The sequence below is a fragment of the Squalius cephalus genome (genome assembly GCF_949319135.1).
Source record: "Squalius cephalus genome assembly, chromosome: 16".
NCBI lineage: Eukaryota > Metazoa > Chordata > Actinopteri > Cypriniformes > Leuciscidae > Squalius > Squalius cephalus.
In genome coordinates, this window is record NC_137137.1 from 2,255,496 (window position 1) to 2,282,399 (window position 26,904).

The window sequence follows — 26,904 nt, forward strand, 5'->3', positions numbered from 1 at the left end:
TACGGAGTAATATAGTATTTACTATATGGTTAGGATAGGATTAGGATTTGGTTGAGGGTTAGTTGCATGTAATTAGGCATAATTTACTGTTATTACTATGTTAAGTACATATGTAACAAGGACACTAAAATAAAGTGTTACCCTTTATTTTAAGGTGTCTGTTACAGAGTAATTATTCATTTAAGCACTGAGAGTAATATAAATTACATGTACTTACTAAAAGGTTAAGATTAGGATTTGATTTAGGGTATGCATAATTTATTGTTTTTACTATAGTTACTACATGTAACATTATGTATATGACACTGTAAAATAAAGTGCTACCGGGTTATTACTACTATGTACATGACATGTAACACTGTAAACTAAAGTTTTACCTTTATTTTTTTTAAGTTAACATTTATTTAAATTACCAGAAATGTTTTAAGTTAACAATGACAGCACTGCATTAAACAAAACATAATAGAAAAGTACCATAGTATTCCTTGACATATCCATAAATACCATGGTACATGAACAGTACCATTCAGTTCTATGATCTCTATATTAAAACAGTGTTATCGCCACAGTTTTGGATATGTACAGTAGCGTGGTATTGTTTGAAATATCCATCAATGTTTCATTATATGAAAATAATTTCAAAGTACAATTATATTGATAAATACTTTTTCAAATCACTTAACATTTACAATTATAGCTTGTCAGAATACGGATTCAAAGTAGCTTCACAACACTGCCACTGACATGAAGTCATTCTGATTTTAATCAATGTTTGTGTGATTTAAAAAAGATTGGTCAGAAAGGTCACATGTTCCTTTATTCAAACTATTTAACACTAAGACAACAAATTGCTCTGTAAACATTACATATGTGAGTTTAGCTAAACTACATAGTCACCGCATATAAAATCCCCAAACATGAAAGCCACTAAACACAAGGCACTATCAGCGTTTGACTGCATTACAAACACGATGGTATAAATAATTGAAGCTATGTATGAGTGAGTGTTTGTATATGTAACATCAGGTTGAGCGGGAGCATTAGGGCCGTACGGCGTGAGACAGGAGCGTGCTGTGTTTAGCTTGACTCTTACGGTCGATCAGCAGAATCGGGTTCTTCATGTGATGCGAGATCATCTCCTGCAAACTGCCGAAGAGCTGGGAAACACAGACAGAGATGATCAGAACTATTGTATATTACTACTGTAATTTGCATTGAAATTTGCATTGAAATATATCAATATGTAGTAGTGGCCAAAAGTGAAGTCTAGAGGTGATGTTTGTTTTTAATGACCGTAAAAAGTTTGATTAAACCATCAAAATATGAGGAAAATATTTAATATTTTTGAGAAGGGAAGAACAAACACTAAACTTGGTTAAAGTATTTATCTGACAAAATTATTTGGCAAAAAAAAAAGCTACAAAAAGCATACACTGACTACAACATAATCATATTTCATTGGTTCTCTCTTGTTTTTGAATGCTTTGCATGACAGCCTGGCCACAAATTATGTCCACCCAATTTGGCATGTTTCATTGCATTATTATCACCAACCAATCGACTCCAAGCACAACTACGCAATATGCTCTCAAAATGTTTGAAGATAAAGGGTGAAGATGTGTGTGTATGTTCATAATGAACATATACTATAATGAACATGTATATATGCTGCAATAATAAAACAATAATTATTATCACTATTATTATGATAATGAATTCAAAGTGACTTGCTTAAGTGTGATATTTTAGAAAATGGATGATAGAAAAAATTCTTCACACAAAAAAATAAAATAAAATATTTGGGAAAAAAAGCATTTCAAAATCATCCAGCTGTGATTTCATGGTCACATGAGACCGAGACAGAGCTTAAGATTAAAGGGGTGGTTCAGGATTTTGGACATCAGACCTCATTTCCAAGTTAGCCTGGGTGTTATTTATCAGTGGAGACAGTTTTCAAAAATGTTCACCCAGTCCTCCCAGTTGCATACTGTAGTTCGCCGGTGCTAGGCTAGCGCGAGTCAACGGTATCTGCTAGCCTGCCATTAAAACAGTTTTATCCACTCCACAGTACACCAAAAGCAAATAAATTATAACGCCAGACTATCTATGTAAATGTCTGTTGAGAGAATAATGTTAGAAATCAAACTACCCTTGCAATGATCGCATTACATTTACAGGAACTAGTTTCTCAGCAGCGGCGGGATTTTCCTTTGCTCCGGTTAGTACTGCGCCGAAAAGTAAACACAGAACAGAAGCGCACTACAGTCGGGACATCTAGCTAGCTAATAGTAGTCTCGGTTGCCTCTTCCATTGATGAGAACTGAAGCCGCCAGAGTCCCGATATGGCGCTGACATATTGGAACTTGAGTCTGCGCAGTAGCGATTTCGGGACCAGACCTGCGCAGTAGTGAGCAGGAAGTAAAGCCGCGAAATCAACGCTCCGCCCTCACTCGCTTCAGGGAAAGTGCATTCTGCACACTTTTTTAAAAATTGATTGCAGTACGACAAGAGGCTTATTAAAATAAAGTAAATACAATCTCCTCAGTCCTCCGAAGATCCCGAAAAAAATGTCCGTTGGTGCTTCAGTGACTACTTCGCTCGGAGAACCTGTCAATCACAGCTGTCAATCATGACGTTACACCACCGCATCACGTAACTAACTAAAAACCAACTTATTTTTGAAACAGACACTTGAACTTACATCAGCGTGATAAAAACGACAGCAAATGAAAGAAACTACCTTTGGAAAAAGATATTTGAAGTGTAATTTAATTGTTTAGTTGGTCTCACATCCCGTTGAATAACACGGGGAGGCGGGGCTTATGACCTATACTAGGACCAGTCACCGGGGGGCGATCGAGACGTTTTGGCTTCACTTTTCAGGGCTTGTGCGGCACGCTTGATAAATACAGGGACCAAAGTATAACTATTGCAATGAAAGGGTAGTTTGATTTCTAACATTATTCTCTCAACAGACATTTACATCGATAGTCTGGCGTTATCATTTATTGGTCATTTATTTGGTAAAACTGTTTTAATGGCAGGCTAGCAGTTACCGCTGACTCGCGCTAGCCTAGCACCGGCGAACTATGCAACTGGGAGGACTGGGTGAACATTTTTTGAAAACTGTCTCCACTGATAAATAACACCCAGGCTAACTTGGAAATGAGGTCCGATGTCCAAAATCCTGAACCACCCCTTTAACATTCAAACAGTGTATATGGAAATAATAATGTGAAACATAATTAAATAATACATTTTAAAATAATAAATTAGGGGGGGTTTAATAAACGTGCTTTAAGTTCATTTTAAATGTCATGGGATCAATTCCCAGGGAATGCAATGCATGCATTGAAAGAAATGTATCACTTGAATGCAATGCAAGTCACTTCAGATAAAATGCCAAATGCATAAATGTAAACAACCAGGAAGCGAATGTAGGATGTATATTGTGTCATACATATATATATATATATATATATACATATATACATTGTAGGAGCCATTTGTGACATTTATGTTAAAGTTAATTTAATGACCCCTGCTGGTGAATTATGACCTTGCGGCCTTGGAAGGCCTTGGCTCAGAAGGAGTTAAAATTGCACACCTGTGCCAATTAGTGGCATAGAGGTAGACAAAGGAGGAATCCTTGAGGTGTTGAAAAGTTTGGAATTGGATGTTGGAAATGCATGGACGCCAGCAGGCATATGGTTTTCAATTTATTTACTTTTGGTTTATTTACCAGTTTAGTGACAAAATGCTATACTGGAATAAAATGAACAATTTATTGAAACCCCTGAGGCGTCCGAAGTGACTTACTGGAAGGCACTACATACATATATACATACATATATACATATATATATTATATATATATACACACACACACACACACACACACACACACACACACACACACACTCTACAGTTCCTCTTCTATTCATTGTGCGCTCATGCCATGTCGTAATTATCGTAACATTTCTGAACTGTAAAAAGCCTTCACGTGCTTGTAGAACTTGTAATTACAACGTGTAAACTCGTAATTTTCTGAGAGCTACGACTTGCTGTACCACCTGACCACTGCGGACTGAAGGCGTGTTCGACTTCGACCAATCGGTGTATGACATCAAAGTAGCGCGAGAGCAATCCGAAAGCACATGGGGCTTTATTTACGGTGATCACGACAGCAACATGCACAGTTGCACCAAAACACTTCTGATCAGAGAACACAGAGACAGAACCTCTACCTCTTCCGTCTTCTTGCCCTCTTTTCCCAGCGCGTATTGATGCGAGTCCTCTAGGAAGCGCACAGGGATGTTGTAAACGGTCTGATGGTAGAGAACGACCAGCGTGAAGGGCTGACGGCCATTCTGAGAGTTACTGTACCTGACCAGAAACGTGCCGTCCTGCGTGAACACAGGGCAGAAACACACAGCCATGAAATATAGACTTTTCAGCAAAACTGGAGAGAAATGGCTCCAGATGTTAAGATTAAAAAACCACAAAAGTCCCTTACTCAAAATGAAAAATTACTCTTTAAGAGTCCAAATGTCTAAATTCATGACAAATGATAAACATTATGTGGTTAGGGTTTAGGCTAGTTGCTTAATTTCAGAACAGTGACTCAACTGAACATTCCCATTTAGATGATAAACATGAAGCATTTCAATAAAATACAAATCACACATAAACAGACACGACTTGTTTATCCTGAGCATAGTTTCCTCCATGTGTATCTACATTTTTTTATTATATATGTATGTATATTTTATTTTTAACATGTTATTTTATAAAATAGTTTTTGATTTTATTGCGTAATTTCAGAACATTACCAATTAGATGAAAATAAAAAATATATAAAATAAAAATAAAAATGTGGATTTTTTTACAGTATTTTATATTTTTTGTTATATTTTATTACTTAACTTCAGAACAACATTCCCATTTAGATCAAAACAAATAAAATATAAAATAAGAATAATACAAATAAAAAAACATGTTAAAATATATACATTTTACGTTTTTTATTGCTTTATATCAGAACAACATTCCCATTTAGATAAAATAAAATATACAATAAAAAAAAATATTTATATACAGTGCTATGCATAAGTTTAGACACCCATGCTAAAGTTGACTAAAAAGAGGAATAAAAAATCATCTTTTGGAAATTGAACTTAATGCCTTAATTTAAAAAATGAGGAAAAATCCAACCTTTAAGGACACCAATTTTCTTTGTGAATGAATAATGTATCGTAAATAAATAAATGTTCTTCCTTAAAATACAGGGTGCATAAGTGTGTACACCCCTATGTTAAATTCCCATAGAGGCAGGCAGATTTTTATTTTTAAGTATTTTTTTTTTTTTTTTTTTTTAGGATACTATGCATCCTGATAAAGTTCCCTTGGCCTTTGGAATTAAAATAGCCCCACATCATCACATAGCCTTCACCAAACCTAGAGATTGGCATGGGGTACTTTCCATAAGATCATCTCTCAATGCAAATCAAACTAGCTATTAGGCTAACTGAAATAAAACCAAAGGCCAAGGGAACTTTATCAGGATGCATAGTATCCTAAAAAAAATAAAAAATAAAATACTTAAAAATAAAAATCTGCCTGCCTCTATGGGAATTTAACATAGGGGTGTCCAAACTTATGCACCCTGTATTTTAAGGAAGAACATTTATTTATTTACGATACATTATTCATTCACAAAGAAAATTGGTGTCCTTAAAGGTTGGATTTTTCCTAATTTTTTAAATTAAGGCATTAAGTTTAATTTCCAAAAGATGATTTTTTATTCCTCTTTTTAGTCAACTTTAGTATGGGTGTCTAAACTTATGCATAGCACTGTATATATATATATATATATATATATATATATATATATATATAGTTTTTTTTTTTTACTTGATATTTTATATTTAATTTAATTGTATTACTTAATTTCAGAACAAGATTCCCATTCAACTGAAAAACATTCAGCATTTAAATAAAATACAAATCACACAAAAACACACACCTTGTTAATCCTGAACAAGGTTTCCTCGGAAGTCTTCCGGTCGCAAACTCCAGCAAACCACTCTCTGTCCTGAAGCCCCGCCCCCTGATCGTGATGAACACCACCAGCCAATCAGTTACTGAATAAAGAGGCAGTTTGCCACCAATCACATAAAGAGTTGACTGTGTGTGTTGTGTTTACCTGTGCAACTGGTTTTACTCCAAAAGAAAGCCCTGTGTGAGGAAAGAGCATCAATGAATTAGGGAAGGACCGATATGGAAATTATGACTGAATCTGATAACAGTAATTATTTTTATGTGACAAACATATGACAACAGTAACAAAAAGTTCTAACAGGAGTCAGATGAATCCTGTGCATTAGAAAAGATTAAACTGTTAAATTCTTTTGACTCTTGTCGTGTGAAAAGATGATTTAATTTAGAAAATACAAGCCCGCATATTAATGACTTCTAATATCAGCCAAATCTTCTAGACAAAATCACTAATATACATCAATACTGATGTGGTCACTGATCTGACATCTCAAATAAAAGTCAAATAAATGCCTTTATTAACCCTAAGTGTTCATGTCAAGCAATGGAGACTGAACTCTGACGGACAGAGAATGACAAACAATGAAAATAATAAATTTGCTCACCTGTGCTGTCCAGAGACGGCGGTGGAGGAGGACTGGAAACAACATATTTACAGAAATTTGAGTTTTACAATGGATGAGGACGAGGCGAATGTGACAATGAAATGTGCTTCTCATATTTCACATGAAAAAAATAAAAGGAAAAAAAATGTTTTGAATAAAGAAGGCGATGGGACTATATTTTCATAACAATATTGCCCTCAAATGCTCATACGCTAATGCAAACAAAAACAAAACTGTACGACAGTAATGAAAAAAACAGTGTTATGATTGTTAACTAAATCTAAAACCATAAAAATATTTTCATTATTTGAAATAAAATAAAACATGAAAAAACGTATTTTATTTCAGCATAAAATAAGTTCACCAAGTAACTTTTCTCATTTTCGTTTGGTTTAAGTGGAAGTACTAAAATAACTAAAGCTAAAAAAAAGGCAAAAACTAATAGTAATAGTATAAAAATAGTTTATAAATGATACTAAAATAACACTTGAAAAAACACCCAGTATTTAATATATAAAATGTATATATTAAATATATAAAATGTCTATATATTTTATTTTATTTTATTTTTTTACTTTACATTTTATTTAATTGTATTGCTTAATTTTAGAGCAACACTCTATGGAAATAAATTTAGATGAAAATAAATAAAATATTAACTAAATATGTACATTATATATATATATAGTCTAAATTCGAAAAGTTAGGAAAAGCTATAAATTATACTATAATAACACATACTATAATAATCCAATGTTTTAAAAATAAAATCAGCATGAATAGAAAGCTATGTAAAAAAATAAATAAAAATAATACAAGCGTGAGGTATACTAACATTTGTAATGGACATTTTACATATGTTATTTTTTCACATTAGACTAATGAAAATTAAAATTTTGCTTTATATTGGTCAACTGAGAATTGGGCGAGTTTGGAAGAATTTTCATGAAATTTTTTGTCACAATGCAAATATTCTTACTGGAACCATAGGCTGAATATTTTATGCACTATATAATTTCGTATTTTTTTCTTTTGATTTTAGTGTGAAATATCTCTGAAGGCTTCACAGACTCACCTGGGTTTGACTTCTTTGGGGACGATGATGGGAGGAATGGGTTTGCTGGTTAGTGCGGGTGGAAGCGACTGGCCAGAGAAAGTGATACTTCTGAGCTTCACATCTGGAGGCGGAGCTAAACAACCAGACAAGATGTCAAGTGGAGCTTTACATGTGGCTCATACGGTCTACATCATCATGCATGAGTTAAACACGTGTGGAGAAACTCACTAACCTTTCTCACTGATCAGGAGCGAACTCTGAGGAAACCAACAAATACATCAGATCTCAAGAGAAGAACAATGTACTGAGTGCATGCGTGTGAAACTAGTGCAGTACTCACAGAATGGGCTCTGGGAACAGGTGGTTTCATTCTGTAAGACAAGAAGAGATAGTATTACCAAACTAGATTTTGCTAACTAGATGCTCACCTGTGCAAAAGTCCCTACCAGGATTACAGATGTGATCTGAGTAGTTGCAGCAGATTGCCATACAGTTGCAAAAGTGTGCCATACATTTTTAACACGTTGTGTGGTGGTTACTAAGGTGTTGCTAGGCAGATTCTTACTGGCCTAATTGAAGAGATTCCCGCCTCAAGTCTCTGATATTCTGGTCTCTACTGTAGACTCGGGTCCCTCCTTTAATGTGAATTTGTTACATTTTTTAAAATATTTTGAATTATTCTTTATTTTTGTATTTTACGTTTTCATTTAAATTTTAGTTAAAGTTTTAGTGTTTTTGTCATTAGTTATATTTTTAAATATATAGTTTATGTAGGTATATTTATAATTTTAATCAATATAATTTATTGCTGTCAAATCGGTTAATCGTGATTAATCACATCTAACATAAAAATTAGGGCTGTCAAACGATTAATCGCGATTAATCGCATCCAAAATAAAAGTTTGTTTTTACATAATACATGTGTGTGTACGGTGTATAATTATTTTCTATATATAAATACACACACATGCATGTATATATTTAAGAAATATTTGCATGTATATACTGTGTATATATATTTATATTATATATAATTTATATTATATATAAATATTTTATATATAAATAACAAATTTTTCTTAAATATATATGCATGTGTGTGTATTTATATATAGAAAATAATTATACTCCATAGTCCATACACACACATATATTATGTAAACACAAACTTTTATTTTGGATGCGATTAATCGCGATTAATCGTTTGACAGCCCTAATAAAAAAAAAAAATAATAATAATAATAATATATATATATATATATATATATATATATATATATATATATATATATATATATATACACACACACATTTACACATATATATATACATACACACATATATATATATATATATATATATATATATATATATACATTTTTATGTTAGATGCGATTAATCAATTCGACAGCACTAATATAATTTTATTCATTTTTATTTCAGTTTTAGTTATTTTACTACATCATTCAAGTTAAAATAAATGACAAAGAGAAATTTTGCTTTGGCAACTACCTGAAACACTTTTTTATATATATTTTTTGTTTTATTTCAGATGATTTTTATGCTTTTAGTAATATTATTAAGCCTGATTTGGACATACGTACAGTGGTGATGGAGGGTCTCGAAGGCCTACACTTTTAGGGGGCATCGGCATACGGATCGGGTTTCGGGGTGAAGGAGGCTCTGGTAAAAATAAAACAATGAATTGTAAATATGATTTAAGTCACCGTATCATTCTATAAAATCATTTAAAGCTATAAATTCATGGAGAACTGACCTGCTACAGGATCTAGATAGGTATCATCATCATCCTGACAGAAACAGAAATAGAGTAATATTAAAATGATCACAAGGCATCCGGCTTAATTTTTTTCTTCAACATTTCTGATGCTCAGTCAAGCTTACCTGCCCTTCATTTGGGTCCAAGTAAACGTCTAGAAGGTCAAAGAGTACAGTAACTAAAAGTGCAGTGTGTCATCAACTAATAAAATCGAATATGAAAATATGAGTTTGATGAACATAGTCTTGAAATGACCTTCGTCGTTCTGAGGGGCCGGTGGAGGTCTCATCGGGGGTCTCTTAGGCGGGGCTTTTTTACCAGGTTTATCTTTACGGATCACCTCAGGGGCTGGAGACAGAGAATATAAAGTTTATTGCATATACGCCATCCATCTATCTCTGCATTACACTACCATTCAAATCTCTGGGGTCAGGAAGAATGCATTCATTTGATCAAAAGTGAGAGTAAAAATGAATAATGTTACAAACACATTTCAAATAAATGCTTTCTTTTCATTAAAGAATCCTGAAAAATAAAATGTATCACGGTTTCCACAAACATACGAACTGCTTTCAACACTGATAATAATCATAAATGTGTCTTGAGCAAATCATCATATTAGAGTGATTTCTGAAGGATCATGTGACACTGAAGACTGGAGTAATGATGCTGAAAATTCAGCTTTGATCACAGGAATAAATTACATTTTAACATATAGTAACATAGAAAACATCTATTTTAAATTGTAAAAATATTTCACAATATTACTGTTTTTACTGCGTTTTTAATCAAATAAATGCAGCCTTGGTGAGACTTTCAAAACATTACAAAATCTTACTGACCCCAGGCTTTTGAGTGATAGTGTGCATGAAGCTCAAGACTAGGATGTGTTCACACAAGCTGCATTTAAAACGAATCACAACCTTGAGGCACATTTTTTAAAGTTGAAATACTTTTAATTTAACACAGTGTGTGCCTAAAAAACAATGCTGATGGTCTTGTTTTGCCTATGTTTCGACAGAACAGTTAAAGTCCCCCTGTGGTGAAAATCCAGCTTTTAATGTTGTTTATGTGTCTATGTGGTGTTTTTAATACGCTTTAAGACAAACCATGTGTAAGTTCATAAGTCGACAGCATTGCTGAGTATTTCCTCCTTAAAACTGCAGTGAACCAAAGACAGTCTCAAAAACACGCTTTGAAATCGCTGGTGTTTCTGACGTCACAAACTACCTTGTAACCAATCAGATCAACGTGTGATCGTCAACCAGTGGATCTCTGAGCTGAGTGAGTGAGTGGAGGCGGGGCTCATTTGCATATTCATAGAACCGCAAATACCAAATGAGGCAAGGGTGTCGAGTTACATTCAAGCTATTTTAAGGCATGACGAATATTTTTACAAGGAAAAAAACATTTAAATATGTAATTTTGGTGATCAAAGGTTTTTTAGGTGATCAATATTGTTATGAAAATAAAACGATTGACTACAGGGGGACTTTAAGAAAGCCGGGGAAATGCAATTATTTAAACTACTCTACACTACACCAAAACCCCAACAACAACAAACTCTTCTAAAAATAAAAATATTAATGTCATCATGCAGCACAGACACATGAGAGGATAGAGACTGATAGAAACAGGGCGTCGAATGAACACCATTGATCAGAGTTCAAAGTGACTCACGTTTTCCATCATTGGGGTCGAGGTAAAACTCTTCTGCATCGTGAGGCGGCTCTGGCTTCTAGAAGCAAAACAAACACTGAATCTAAAAGTTGCCCGTGCCTCTTTTGCTAAATTAAATCATATTAAAGACAGATATTGCAATAATTTGAGCACGAAGATGTTTTACTGTGCTTTTCCCGATCGGGATGATCTTGGCTGGTCGTGGCGGCGGTGCTGCCTGTCTTTTGGGAATACCAGGGTTTGGGCTTCTGTCTGGATAACCTGAGATAAGCAAACGCTATATTAGAAACTAAATAAAAAAATATTAGCACATTAAATATAAATCACATTAATCAGAAGCATAATTAGTTCCTATTAAAAATAGAAATATAAAATAAAATACATGTGACATTTTTAACAATCCATGCTGACATAACGAAGTCAGCCCTTCGTATGGTAATTTAGATAGATAGATAGAATGAATGAATGAATGAATGATGAATGAATGAATGAATGATGGATGGATGAATGATGGATGGCTGGATGAATGATGGATGGATGGATGGATGGATGGATGGATGAATGAATGATGGATGGATGGATGGATGGATGGATGAATGAATGATGGATGGATGGATGAATGAATGATGGATGAATGAATGAAGGATGGATGAATGAATGGATGTATGGATGAATGAATGATGGATGAATGAATGATGGATGGATGAATGATGGATGGATGGATGGATGAATGAATGAATGATGGATGGATGGATGGATGGATGGATGAATGAATGATGGATGAATGAATGAAGGATGGATGGATGAATGGATGGATGGACGGATGGATGGATGGATGGATGGATGCACGGACGGACGGATGGATGGATGGATGGATGGATGGATGAATGATGGATGGATGGATGGATGGATGAATGAATGAATGATGGATGGATGGATGAATGAATGATGGATGGATGGATGAATGAATGATGGATGAATGAATGAAGGATGGATGAATGAATGGATGTATGGATGAATGAATGATGGATGAATGAATGATGGATGGATGAATGATGGATGGATGGATGGATGAATGAATGAATGAATGAATGATGGATGGATGGATGGATGGATGGATGGATGAATGAATGATGGATGAATGAATGAAGGATGGATGGATGAATGGATGGATGGACGGATGGATGGATGGATGGATGGATGGAAGGATGGACGGATGGATGGACGGATGGATGGATGGATGGATGGATGGATGGATGCACGGACGGATGGATGGATGGATGGATGGATGGATGGATGGATGGATGGATGGATGGATGGAAGGATGGACGGATGGATGGACGGATGGATGGACGGATAGATTGATGGATGGATGGATGGATGGACGGATAGATTGATGGATGGATGGATGGACGGACGGATGGATGGACGGATGGACAGATGGATGGATGGATGGACAGACGGATGGACGAATGGATGGACTGATGGACGGACCTACCAAGGTAAACGTTCTCCTCTACTTGGCGAGGCTGGACTTTAATGGTGGGACGCTCACATGGTGGGGCTTCATATGTATCACTATCTTCCTCATCCTCCTGTAAATGCACAGATTAAAGTAAACAACGATCTTGTTCAGATGTGTCTACCATAAAATATGTCAAATAATATAATATAACAGCTCAGATACATCACAGGTCACAAGTGGTAAATAGTAATAATGAATGATGCCTTTATAGTAAAAAAAAAAAAACGGAAGAAAAAAATAATAAGGAGAAAAGAGAAAAGGAGGGATAAAAGTAATAAAAACGGCATGTCACTGAAAAAAAGGAAATACTCAGAAGATTGACAGTAGATGTATGTATCAGGATGATGTCATGAAAGCGTTTCACAAAAATCAGCAATTATCTATTAGTAAGGGAAGTGATACCTTGTGGTGACAAAAGCAACAGGAAGAAAGATAAACACTGCTGTTCCCACACTTTTGTGTGTGTGTGTGTGTGTGTGTGTGTGTGTGTGTGTGTGTGTTTTAGACAGGTGATCTTTGCACAGTAACGTTACTTACAAATTCCCCTTCTGGCCAGCCGTATGCAGAGCTGTTATCTGTGTTTGAGAGTTGGAATGAGATCACACAAAGTTTGAAGAAATAAAAATACATTTATAAATCATTACAATACTGCATTTCGTTCTTTCTTGTGTGTGTGGCGGCTGGTAAACCGAGTATTAGTGCATTTCCGCCACTTTTATGAAGCGATGGCAGACAATCAAATAGACGAACAGAAATATTAACGGTCGGTGTCTCGGTGACAAAAATAATAAGTAAATATATCCGAACTCTGAATAATCATCACGCGAAGTAACTAGTAGTGACTCGATATACAACGGCAGCAAAAATAAAAAACGATAAACCGTAAAACAAAATAAAACAAGTAGAAGTAACCCTGTATAATTTATTCATGCCGCGGTGCTTGCTGGGAACTTGAGTTGTTGTTAGATTCCCTCAGAACGCTCATGTTCGACAGAAACGCAGGAAATAAGACATACAAAGCAAAAACGCTTGCTTTTGATTATTTAAGTGTTTGGTGCTCTTATTTATTTATTTATTTATTTATTTATTTTTTACTGTTTAAAGCACGCAAGAGGCGCGCGTCGAGACCGAGACGTCAAAAAAAAAAAAAAAAAAAAAAAATTCGCCACAAAGAATTCAAATAACGTGAGCCATTTATTTGCAAACTAGCCAACCTCTTTGCTTTTTGAAAGGTCTGTATGTGTTCACATTGTAGCTGATATTCACTGCGGTTTTGTTTATAGTTCTAAAACTTCTTGTATTATTCATATATGTAGGCTACAGTTGATATAATAATAATAATGGTTAAAAGTGAAAATGTAGCTTGTTAATATGAGGTTAAATTAAAATATTGCCTACGTGAACGGTGATTCAATCAAACGGATTGAATTAAATAAATAGTGATTGAAAGACTGATTAATAGAAGTAAACTTTTTTTTATTATTATTATCCCCTATAGCTTAATTTTAACCTAAAGTCTAAGGGAAATACGTGGATGTTTTAATCTTTTTTACACAGGTAAGGCCTATTGTCATGAATTCACCTGTTCTCCTGGGAGGGGCTGGTGGTCCATGTCTGTACAGAAGAAAAATAGCAGGTAAATCACAGTGATGCATGAGAAAGGTGTACATGAGAACATTTTAATGTTTGATGAAAAAAACACTTACAGTACAGATGTTTTCAACTTCTCAAAGAAACTCTAAAAATAAAGAAATCACCATTTTCTGAGCAATAAAACTTTTCTCTGGTGACCAAAACACACATTTCGATTGAAGACCTTTATATTTCCCAAGTCAGGTAATGTTTAACAAGAACATTATGTATCGATCTTTACTAGTTGTTTTTGTTAAACAGTTCCCGGATGGTAAAAGATTGTGTAAATGTATATGGATGAAGCATGCATAAATGCAATATACAAGTAATATTATAAATAAACAATGTCAGAGAAAAACACAGCACATCACTTTTTCTTTCACAACTATTCAATACATAAAAAGCTGTTTTACTTTAGAGGAATAAAAACAGGTTCAGTAATGTTTTGACTGAAGGTGAGGGAAATTAAATTAAATTAGATTAAATATCACAGAAATAAATAAGCATATTGTACTGTATATTGACAGCACAAAGAGCCGTAACTGGTGTGACTAGGTAAGGGGAAGCTGAAACGTTGCTATTTTCCGTTTTTTATCAGATCAGTGGTTCAATTGCATCATGCAGAGAACAATGCAATGCTTTATTTAATGTGAATGAGGAGCTGAAACATTTTAAAGCAGAAAATAACTAACCTTTCTAAAATATATATGATACGTACAATATCTGACATCAGTTATAGGTAATAAATGAAACTACTGCCTGGATGTTGCCACACCATATTATGATTATGTTGATGTTCACATATAAAACAGCATCTGAAACCAACTCAAAATGCCCATAACATGTCAATTTTGTCTGGAATCCTAAATGTAGAACATGCAACTCAGTTTATAAATATGAATAATTGTACTTTACCATGATGCATGAGGTGTTCAGTTCATCAGGAAGCTCTCTCCTGTAAGGTTTGAATGCAAATATCCTAGAACTTTGTATAAGAGGACAGTAAGTAGCGTGCTGACAGTGTGTGTGTGAGTTTGAGTATTTGCATAGCAGGTGGATGATTTAGCAGGTAGCTGATTATCCCTGTTAATAACAGAAAGTAATTCGACCGGCTCTAAGTTCACTAAAGCACTTTGTTCTCTCTCTCGTCTGATGTTTAGATGCATCTGACCACAGACGGAGCGCTGTCAGAAAGAAGAAGTGTTATCAAGCCTTTCAGGGGAACAGAGTTTGGTGACAATGAGACAGAACATCACAAGAGACGGTCTGTGTCTGTGCAGCACGACACCTGTGAACGTCTCCAAACCCTGGTGATCATCATCAGTTCCTGATCTCAACCTGCTGATGGCAGTGTGAACGCATCTAACAACATTCATACACACAAATGGACCATGTGGCCCAATTTTCACTGCATGAAGTTTAAAGGAAACAAATCATTTTAATGCCGGGAACAGCAGTTTCTCTCTGATAATCGTTGATGAAACTAGCCATTGAAATGTTGATTTTGGTTTTGATGGAGCAGGTAAAACAACATATGAAGGTAGCTTTACAAACATTGCAAGCATCCGGTAAATATGTACTTGCTTTATCTCCCTCTGGAAACATATCTGATCAAAATTCTTTCTATTCTACTAATCCAACACTAGTAACTCTATAACGTCCCGTCTGCCTGCATACCATTCAACATTTGTGGTCAGTAAGATTTAAAAATATTTTTTTAAAGAAGTCTCTTCTGCTCCCCAAGACTGCATTTATTTGATAAAAAATACCGTAAGAAACAGTAATATTGTGAAATATTATTACAATTTTAAATAACACTTTTTTTATGTGAATGTGTAGTAATTTATTCATGTGATCAAAGCTGAATTTTCAGCATCATTACTCCAGTCTTCAGTGTCACATGATCCTTCAGAAATCATTCTAATATGCTGATTGGCTGCTCAAGAAACATTTCAGATTATTATCAGTGTTGAAAACAGTTTATATGTTTGTGGAAACCGTGATACATTCTATTTTTCAGGATTCTTTGATGAATAGAAAGTTTAAAAGAACAGAATGACCACATGTTCTAACAAAATTCACACACACAAATAGACCGTGATTTGGCCTGGTTTGCACTGCATCAAGATTAAATTAAACAGATTATTTTAATGCAGAGAACAGCAGTTTCTCTCTGATAATAGTTGGTTAAACTATCCATTAAAATGTTGGTTGTTTTTGATGGAGGAGGTGAAACAAGATATGTAGCTTACAAACATTGCAAACATATGTACTTCCCTCTGAAAACTGATCATATCTGATCAAAAATCTTTCTAACTTCCTGGAAACCGTAATACATTTTATTTTTCAGGATTCTTTGATGAATAGAAAGTTCAAAAGAACTTGGCCTGGTTTGCACTGCAACATCAAGCTATTAAAATCTCTATTATTATGACCGCCGCTAGCGTAGCTAGCGAAAGCGGTCATATAGGGATTGTCAAAGTTTTTTTTTTTTTTTCCCGTCACCTTACTGAATTTTTCGTCAACGATACCAGGGACACCGAAGCACCGGGGAACATGAAATTTGGTGGGCATGCAGCCCCACTAGACTTCTAAGGAAAAATTTCGTTTGGTCCCCGGGGGCCACTCCCCCTCCGCGCTGGGCCCCCCCAAACCCAAAAAAATGCAGTTTTTCCTAAATAACTACCTGAACCGTGGCACCGAGGATGAAGACATTTTTATGGTATGTTGGTCTACTAGACTTTTACGGAAAAATTTCGTTTGGTCCCCGGGGGCCACTCCCCCCCCCCGCGCTGGGGCCCCCGTAAATTTTTCGTCAACGATGCCAGAGACACCGAAGCACCGGGGAACATGAAATTTGGTGGGCATGTAGCCCCACTAGACTTCTAAGGAAAAATTTCGTTTGGTCCCCGGGGGCCACTCCCCCCCCGCGCTGGGCCCCCCCAAACCCAAAAAAATGCAGTTTTTCCTAAATAACTACCTGAACCGTGGCACCGAGGATGAAGAAATTTTTATGGTATGTTGGTCTACTAGACTTTTACGGAAACATTTCGTTTGGTCCCCGGGGGCCACTTCCCCGCCCGCGCTGGGGCCCCCGTAAATTTTTCGTCAACGATACCAGGGACACCGAAGCACCGGGGAACATGAAATTTGGTGGGCATGTAGCCCCACTAGACTTCTAAGGAAAAATTTCGTTTGGTCCCCAGGGGCCACTCCCCCCCCGCGCTGGGCCCCCCCAAACCCAAAAAAATGCAGTTTTTCCTAAATAACTACCTGAACCGTGGCACCGAGGATGAAGAAATTTTTATGGTATGTTGGTCTACTAGACTTTTACGGAAAAATTTCGTTTGGTCCCCGGGGGCCACTTCCCCCCCCCCCCCCGCGCTGGGGCCCCCGTAAATTTTTCGTCAACGATACCAGGGACACCGAAGCACCGGGGAACATGAAATTTGGTGGGCATGTAGCCCCACTACACTTCTACGGAAAAATTTCGTTTGGTCCCCGGGGGCCACTCCCCCCCCCCCCGCGCTGGGCCCCCCCAAACCCAAAAAAATGCAGTTTTTCCTAAATAACTACCTGAACCGTGGCACCGAGGATGAAGAAATTTTTATGGTATGTAGGGCCCACTCTTAAGGGCCCACATCAACCTAGCCCATAATCAGTCATTTGTGATTTGCGCCCCTCCCATAAAAAATGAAAATGCAATATTATTCTGCTTTAATCGCCCCTATCTTCAGTGGAGATGTTCAGAACTGCACCATATTTCATGTGTATGATTAACTTGACATCCTCTGGGGGTATCCTCTGCTAAGTTTTGTAGAATTTCATCCATGGGGGGGGTATAAAATAAATTCATTTATGTGCACATTTAGTGACTGTACACTCATCGGCCTGTAGATGGTGCTGTTGAGTGAAGGGTTGCTGGTTTAGGATGATACTGTCACACACACACATGCAGGAATACAAACAAATGCAAGCATGCACACACACTGACATCCACACGCACACGTACACGCGATGCGGTACATCTAGTTTAAGCACAGATAATATAACCGTATATTAATCAGTCATTTTTATTAGGTTAAACAGTAATTTGATAACGTTTCTAATTTAAGGCCCACCCACAATTGGTCTGGCCCATCCAAAACTGGAATCCTGGCGCCGTGCATGCTCACAGGTATTCAGAAACATTCATAGTGGAAATCTGATTTATCTGTGCTGAAATGAATCACTGACTGCATGTCAACAGCCTCAACTCCACTGCAAACCCTCCAATCAACTCCTCTGCAAACCCTCCAATCAGCTCCACTGCAAACCCTCCAATCAACTCCACTGCAAACCCTCCAATCAACTCCTCTGCAAACCCTCCAATCAACTCCTCTGCAAACCCTCCAATCAACTCCACTGCAAACCCTCTAATCAACTCCACTGCAAACCCTCTAATCAACTCCACTGCAAACCCTCCAATCAACTCCACTGCAAACCCTCTAATCAACTCCACTGTAAACCGTCTTATCAACTCCACTGCAAACCCTCCAATCAACTCCTCTGCAAACCCTCCAATCAACTCCTCTGCAAACCCTCCAATCAACTCCACTGCAAACCCTCCAATCAACTCCACTGCAAACCCTCTAATCAACTCCACGGCAAACCCTCTAATCAACTCCACTGCAAACCCTCTAATCAACTCCACTGTAAACCGTCTTATCAACTCCACTGCAAACCCTCCAATCAACTCCTCTGCAAACCCTCCAATCAACTCCACTGCAAACCCTCCAATCAACTGCACTGCAAACCCTCTAATCAACTCCACTGCAAACCGTCTTATCAACTCCACTGCAAACCGTCCTATCAACTCCACTACATACCGTGTGATCAACTCCACTGCAAACCCTCCAATCAACTCCACTGCAAACCCTCCAATCAGCTCCACTGCAAACCCTCCAATCAGCTCCACTGCAAACCCCCCAATCAACTCCTCTGCAAACCCTCCAATCAACTCCTCTGCAAACCCTCTAATCAACTCCACTGCAAACCCTCTAATCAACTCCACTGCAAACCCTCTAATCAACTCCACTGCAAACCCTCTAATCAACTCCACTGTAAACCGTCTTATCAACTCCACTGCAAACCCTCCAATCAACTCCTCTGCAAACCCTCCAATCAACTCCTCTGCAAACCCTCCAATCAACTCCTCTGCAAACCCTCCAATCAACTCCACTGCAAACCCTCTAATCAACTCCACTGTAAACCGTCTTATCAACTCCACTGCAAACCCTCCAATCAACTCCACTGCAAACCCTCCAATCAACTCCACTGCAAACCCTCCAATCAACTGCACTGCAAACCCTCTAATCAACTCCACTGCAAACCGTCTTATCAACTCCACTGCAAACCGTCCTATCAACTCCACTACATACCGTGCAATCAACTCCACTGCAAACCCTCCAATCAACTCCACTGCAAACCCTCCAATCAACTCCACTACATACCGTGCAATCAACTCCACTGTAAACCGTCTTATCAACTCCACTGCAAACCCTCCAATCAACTCCACTGCAAACCCTCCAATCAACTCCACTGTAAACCCTCCAATCAACTCCACTGCAAACCCTCCAATCAGCTCCACTGCAAACCCTCCAATCAACTCCACTGCAAACCCTCTAATCAACTCCTCTGCAAACCCTCCAATCAACTCCTCTGCAAACCCTCCAATCAACTCCTCTGCAAACCCTCTAATCAACTCCACTGCAAACCCTCCAATCAACTCCACTGCAAACCCTCTAATCAACTCCACTGTAAACCGTCTTATCAACTCCACTACATACCGTGCAATCAACTCCACTGCAAACCCTCCAATCAACTCCACTGCAAACCATTCTATCAACTCCACTCCACTAGCTGATATAAAAATCTGGATGACTAGTAATTTCCTACTACTTAATTCTGAAAAAATGAGATTCTAAAGATTCTAATTATTGGACAAAAAACTTCCTCACGTAATAATCTAGAATACTGTCTAACACTTGATGGCTGCTCTGTCAAGTCTTCGTCGTCGGTTAGGAACCTGGGTGTGATCTTTGATACCAATCTTTCATTTGAAAGTCATGTGTCTAGTATCTGTAAAACCGCATTTTTCCATCTTAAAAATATATATAAATTACGTCATATGCTCTCAATGACAAATGCAGAACAATTAGTTAATGCGTTCATGACCTCAAGGCTAGATTATTGTAATGCTATTATGGGTGGTTGCCCTGCATGCTTAATAAATAAACTACAGCTGGTCCAAAATGTTGCAGCTCGAGTTCTTACCAGAACCAGGAAGTATGACCATATTAGCCCAGTTCTGTCAACACTGCATTGGCTCTATATTAAATATTGTATACATTTTAAAATATTGCTGATTACTTACAAAGCACTAAATGGTTTAGCTCCCCAGTACTTGAGCGAGCTCTTAACGCATTTTAGTCCTTCACGTCTATTGCAATCTCAAAATTCCGGCCAGTTGATAATAACTAGAATATCATAATCGACTGCTGCCGGTAGATCCTTTTCCTATTTAGCACCAAAACTTTGGAACAGTCTTCCTAACATTATCCGGGAAGCAGACACACTATGTCAGTTCAAAGCTAGATTAAAAACACATATTTGGCTTAGTGTATTCAATGTTAGGCTGCATATGCGCATGTGCGCAACGTCTGTGTTTGCGCAGAGGTTTACGCAGAGGTTGCGTAGGTTTACGCAGAGATAACTGATAATCATTTGCACCCTGGAACCTATTTCTGGGAGTGCTTTCTTGAGCCACCAAGCACTGTTTTGTGCGGATGGGCGGCCGGAGCACGTTGAGCGCTTTCTGTTAGAACGGTGTCGTGTTAGCGGCCCCTAAGTTAATAACTAATGATCTTCACAACGGAAGTGACTCAATCAATCAAAACTAACTTTAGCTGGACAATAACTTTATCCTAGAGCTGCTGTAAAGCCAAAACAATCTGTTACTGTAATTTCCTATTATCACTGTAAAGCTGCTTTGAAACAATATTGTTAATATTTTAACAAGTAAAATAGTAAAATATTGTTATTCATATTGTTAAAAGCTCTATATAAATGAATGTGACTTGACTTGATATGACACATTGACATGACACGTGATAAGGGAAGTTTCACATGACACATGATAAGGGAAAAACTCTTGTGAACCAAAACATTTTGAAAACGAAATGAAACAAATTAGTAAAACTTGGATCATGTGATCATCCAGAGCAACAGCTTCTCTGAGTTTTCCTGAGAAATATGATTCTGTTTGGATCAATACAGCTAGACTGACTATAAAATCTCTATGACCCAGCAGATGCGTAGTGTTAAAAATAGGTGAAACAATTATGATCTAACTTCAATATGTGAAGTTATTTATTTCAATAAGTAACTTATTATTCAATTATTTCACTAAGTAACTAAGTTATTTAAATCAATAAGTGGTACAAAGTGGCAAAGTGTCATCGCTTTACTTGTATATATTCACTATTAAAAAGAAAATATAAATTTGGATGGTTTTGTGCGGGTGTAACACTGTCGGTGCGATAGAAAGAACAGGAAAGAAATTCCTGCACACTGTCACTAACAGCCAGGTCATCTTTTGGCAATGACCTTCATCAGGGTTTTTTAATAGCGTCTTAAAAGAATCCAGTATTTCAGGATCTCTGTACAGTATCTGATAAAAGAATACTGACTTTTATTTATCAGTCTCTGGCATCAGTGTAGGTTGGCAGGGGGCTGGACTCGAAACAATCCGGAGCACAAAAAGGAGAAGATGTGGGTCAGAAGATCACTGACAGAGACCTGACACACACTGATCCTGATGGCTCCCGCTGTGATCCTCATCGGCTGTCTGCTGGCCACAATGAGCTGCTTAACCACAGGTAACATTCACATCAATGATTATATTCATTTTAATCGGTTTGGGAGATCTTGAGAAGCACCATCAGGAATTCAGAAAAGGATGGAATAATAACACTGCACAGATAAAAAAAGAACGATCTGTAAATGCTTCAGATTATCTGATTGTTGATATTAAACATTTATTTTATTCCATAGCTCTGATACTACCTGCTCCGACCACCAATTCAATTTTTAAACATTATATTACAATGCTAATTTTAAACTTCTCAAACTATTCTAATCTGTTATACTGTACACATTCCTATACCTTTAAGAAGGAGTTTACAAATGTGTGCAATTAAATTCTATCTGTGTTAAACTATATACTGTACATGCACAGAAATATTTCCTTTTCTTCTTAAGAGGTGTAACTGCATCTTGCTTTAGACAGAGCTTTTTTGGCTCCATACTGATCTGTTCATTAGTGAGAGATTTAAGTTTAGCAATTCTGAAAAAAAGTGTTGTCTTACGTATCTGAGCTCTCTGCTAGGGCTGAGTATTAATACAGATGATGTCATGATCCGATTCCGATTCACAAATGTATGCCCGTGGGGGATGTGGGTGTTTTATACTGTAGCCTATTTTCCGGACTGTAAGTCACATTTTATCATGAAACACGCTGTGATTTATTCCAAAGTGACTCAGGCATATATAATGCATTTAACGTTAAATAATATAAATGTTGACTTTCAAAAGTAGCTGCGCCAAGAAGGCTATTCTCTGTATTTTGGTTCATTTTTGGTGTGCACCAGAAAAGATCTTGAAGGAGACCGAGATGCGCTAAAGCAGCGCATCATGTTGTTTTATTTATTCTTCAACGGCATGATATTTTGTAGTCATTTTGAATGTACACAAATAAAAATATACATTTTACTGTTTCAAATGATGTCATATTATCTGTATGACTATAAATAAGAGTATTAAGTTAATTTCAAATGTTCAATATTCGTTTAAAAAAAATCAAATTCAGAACTATTTAAACTACCACCTAAAATACAATTTTGTTAGATTACACTTGCAAATAATTCAAATTTACACAATTCAAATTCAATTCATTTTGTCATATTATTATCTCCATAGTAGGGGATGTGGGTGTTTTAACACTGTTTAACACTTTTCCCGGTGAGAGGGTTCAACACCCGCACATTTTCTGCAGTTTTTCCACAGTTTTGCACAAACGCCTGACTACAGTCGCTCCTCCGTTTCTCTGGCCGTTTTGTGTCTGCGCTCGCTGCGGCTGCCTTATGGAGCTTAAAATATGACAATATGATTTGAATTTGAATTGTGTAAATTTGAATTATTTGCAAGTGTAATCTAACAAAATTGAATTTTAGGTGGTAGTTTAGTTCTGAATTAGATTTTTTTTAAACGAATATTGAACATTTGAAATTTAACAAATTGAAATGTTTTTATGGCTGAATTTTATAGACATGTATTTTCAAACAGCTAGTTTTTTTGTTCTGAATTCTTCTACTGCAAATATTCAGTTTAAAAAAATACAGATTCAAGTTTTCAAGATGAAGACATTCATCTTCAAATTTTTTTCAAAGTTTTCTAAAATTCAATCTCAAAAATTCAAACTCAAAAATTCAGATCTCACAGAAAGTAGGTCACAGGTCATCCACAGGGAAGAGTAAAGGATCTCAGATAAGTCGAACGGAGCATTTTGGCTGCACTGCAGTAGTTTTCTGCCGCAAACACGGTGGTGGTTCAAGAGAATCCGTGTATCTTTCGCTCAGTCGTTTTTTTAATTTAATATTAAGAGTAGAAAAATGAGAAACAGCTTGAGTATTAGATTTCTAATATTCTAGTAATAATAGTGCTTACAAAACTTAATGCGTGTATTGCAACTAGGCTACATTTCATTTTCTCATCAAACAACTAGACTAACGAATGGCTCGGCACAACAGAAGAGCCTAGACAGGGCTTTCTCTCTGTGTAGACCAGCAGTTGGTCTGAATTTGCTATAACCTAAAAACGTATAGCTAAATCAAATGGAATAACATTTTGAGTCACGGTCCCTTCTGCCCATGTTTTTATCCAAAGGTCTGGTCGCACCTGGATGATAGCCAGACAGATGTTCATCCAAATGGGACATTTATATTTAAATGTATTCATTTAGCAGACGCTTTTATCCAAAGTGACTTACAAATGAGAACAATAGAAGCAGTTAAACTAACAGTAGGACAACAATATGCAAGTGCTATGACCCTTCTCAGTTTAGTCTAACGCAGTACATGTTCATTTTTTTAATAGAATAGAATAGAAGAGAAAGTGTTAGTATTACTGTAGCAAGTGCTGTCAAAAAAGAAGCATCTTCAGCCGTTTCTTGAAAGCAGCTATGGACTCAGCAGCTCTGGTTGAGTTAGGCAGATCATTCCTCCAGTGGGGAACAGTCATGGAAAAGGTCAGAGAAAGAGATTTTGTGCCTCTTTGAGATTGCATCACAAGACATTGTTCGCTTGCAGAGCGCAAATTTCTGGATGGCACATAAGTCTGAAGTAATGAGTTTAAGTAAAAGGGAGCAGAGCCAGTGGTTGTTCTGTAGGCAAACGTCAGTGACTTGAATTTGATGCGAGCCGCAACTGGCAACCAGTGCAACTTTGTGAGGAGAGGAGTGACATGTGCTCTCTTCGGCTCGTTAAAGACCACTCTGTCTGCAGCATTCTGGATCAGTTGCAGAGGTTTGACCGTGCAAGTTGGAAGACCAGCCAGGAGAGCATTACAATAGTCCAGTCTGGATAGAACTAGCGCTTGGACAAGGAGTTGTGTAGCATGCTCTGATAGGAAGGGCCTGATCCTCCTAATGTTGTACAAGGCAAATCTACATGTCCGGGCAGTTCTAGCAATGTGGTCTGTGAAGTTCAATTGATCATCAATTACCACTGCAAGGTTCCTGGCTGACCTTGATGGAGTTATGGATGACGAACCTACCTGAATGTTGAAGTTGTGATGAAGTGTTGGGTTGGCCGGGACAACAAGTAGCTCTGTCTTCGCAAGGTTTAGTTGAAGGTGGTGGTCCTTCATGCAGCCAGAAATGTCTGTCTGTCAGGCTGAGATGTGATCAGCTACTGTCGGATCATCAGGCTGGAATGAGAGGTAGAGTTGTGTGTCATCAGCGTAGCAGTGATAGGAAAAGCCATGTTTCTGAATCACAGATCCTAGTGATGTCATGTAGATGGAGAAGAGAAGTGGTCCAAGCACTGAGCCCTGAGGCACTCCAGTAGCTAGATGTTGGGTCTTAGACACAACACCCCTCCATGATACCCTAAAGGACCTACCTGAGAGGTAAGACTTGAACCATTGGAGTGCGGTTCCTGAGATGCCCTTCATCTTTAGGATTGACAGGAGCATCTGGTGGTTAACTGTGTCAAAGGCAGCAGACAGATCCAGCAGGATGAGAACTGAGGATTTGGAAGCTGCTCTTGCCAGTCTTAGAGCTTCAATTACTGAGAGCAGGGCAGTCTCAGTTGAGTGTCCGCTTTTGAAACCAGACCGATTGTTGTCCAAGAGGTTGTTCTGTGTAAGGAAGGAAGAGATCTGGTTGAAAACAACTCGTTCAAGAGTTTTCGCGACGAATGGAAAAGATGCGAAATAACTCTGTAATTTTCTAGATGTGCTGGATTTAGAGTGGGTTTCTTAAGCAGTGGGGTTGCACGAGCCTACTTAAATGCTGTGGGAAAGGTTTGTGTAATCCCAGTGCTTAAGAAACCCACTCTAAATCCAGCACATCTGGACGTCGCACCAAGGCCCAAGACAATCGCCACCAGTCTAAGACTCCCGTCTACCTCGTAGGTCAAAAAGTGTGGCTTTCTTCAAAGGAATTTCTTTGTGTTCCATCTCTTATAAAGTCACTCCTAAATTTATTGGCCCATTTCCACTTACCAAGTTCCTTAGCCAGGTAACAGTTCATTTAACACACTCAAGCACCCCCGTAGAAACGGGCCTGGCAGCTCGCGCCTGGTGTAAACACAATGAAAGTTACTTGATTGTGACGGATGGCCGAATTTACACATTATAAATTAGCATTATAGTCTGCGATAGATACAGTGTCAAAAAGAAGAAAAGAAGAGGATAAAAGTGGATAAAGAGGTAAAGTGATGTAATGAATGAACAGAATATCTAATTGCACAGCAGTAAGATACTATAAATTTAATGGCAGTTATTTTTACCTTAAACTTCATGTTAACAGCTTTTCTAGGTTCTCCAGGTGCCCCAGACAGTGTGATTTTGTAACAATCATGTCAGTTTTTTAGACGCATGTACTATCACTTTTTTAATTAATGTTTTACTCTACAGTTGTGCAGTTTTTTGGGGGGATATGCTGTATGGCATTTTAAAAATGTATTTGCCGAAATTAGTAATGATATTTATATACAGGTTTATTTAAAATTGCAACATTTTATGTAAAATTCACATAAAAAAAAACTACATTTCTCAGGTTCATTCATGGTGAAAACATGAAACGGGCAATAGTTTACTGGAAGATTACTGCCATCAACTGGAAAACAAACACTTTTGTTAGTGCTCAGTGAATAGTTTGTGCATGAATGACATCTGGACAATGACTGTTTTCTCCAGAGCAACTATATATATACACATACATATATATATATATATATATATAAAG

The 26,904-nt window shown here is 37.1% G+C and overlaps 2 protein-coding genes across 2 annotated transcripts in view; one reads left to right on the forward strand and one right to left on the reverse strand.

Annotated features, from left to right (window-relative positions):
- Positions 1–390: 390 nt before the first annotated feature.
- LOC307173442 (uncharacterized protein) lies at positions 391–15,612 on the reverse strand. The gene is made up of 19 exons (XM_079896575.1): positions 15,252–15,612; positions 14,411–14,442; positions 14,287–14,318; positions 13,242–13,279; positions 12,678–12,774; positions 11,346–11,440; positions 11,180–11,237; positions 9,755–9,847; positions 9,625–9,653; positions 9,497–9,530; positions 9,324–9,402; positions 8,060–8,090; positions 7,952–7,976; positions 7,738–7,852; positions 6,663–6,694; positions 6,206–6,237; positions 6,026–6,109; positions 4,248–4,406; positions 391–1,157 (listed from the first exon to the last, which is right to left on the reverse strand). Exons 1-19 carry the CDS (start codon positions 15,252–15,254, stop codon positions 1,041–1,043), a joined length of 1,185 nt encoding a protein of 394 aa, XP_079752701.1. The 5' UTR covers positions 15,255–15,612; the 3' UTR covers positions 391–1,040.
- Positions 15,532–26,904, forward strand: part of LOC307173417 (uncharacterized protein) — a 30,355-nt gene continuing 18,982 nt past the window's right edge. The window contains exons 1-2 of the mRNA XM_079896521.1: positions 15,532–15,600; positions 22,093–22,255. Coding sequence (XP_079752647.1) covers positions 22,195–22,255 — 61 coding nt within the window. The 5' untranslated portion in view covers positions 15,532–15,600; positions 22,093–22,194. The remainder of the gene's footprint in view (positions 15,601–22,092; positions 22,256–26,904) is intronic.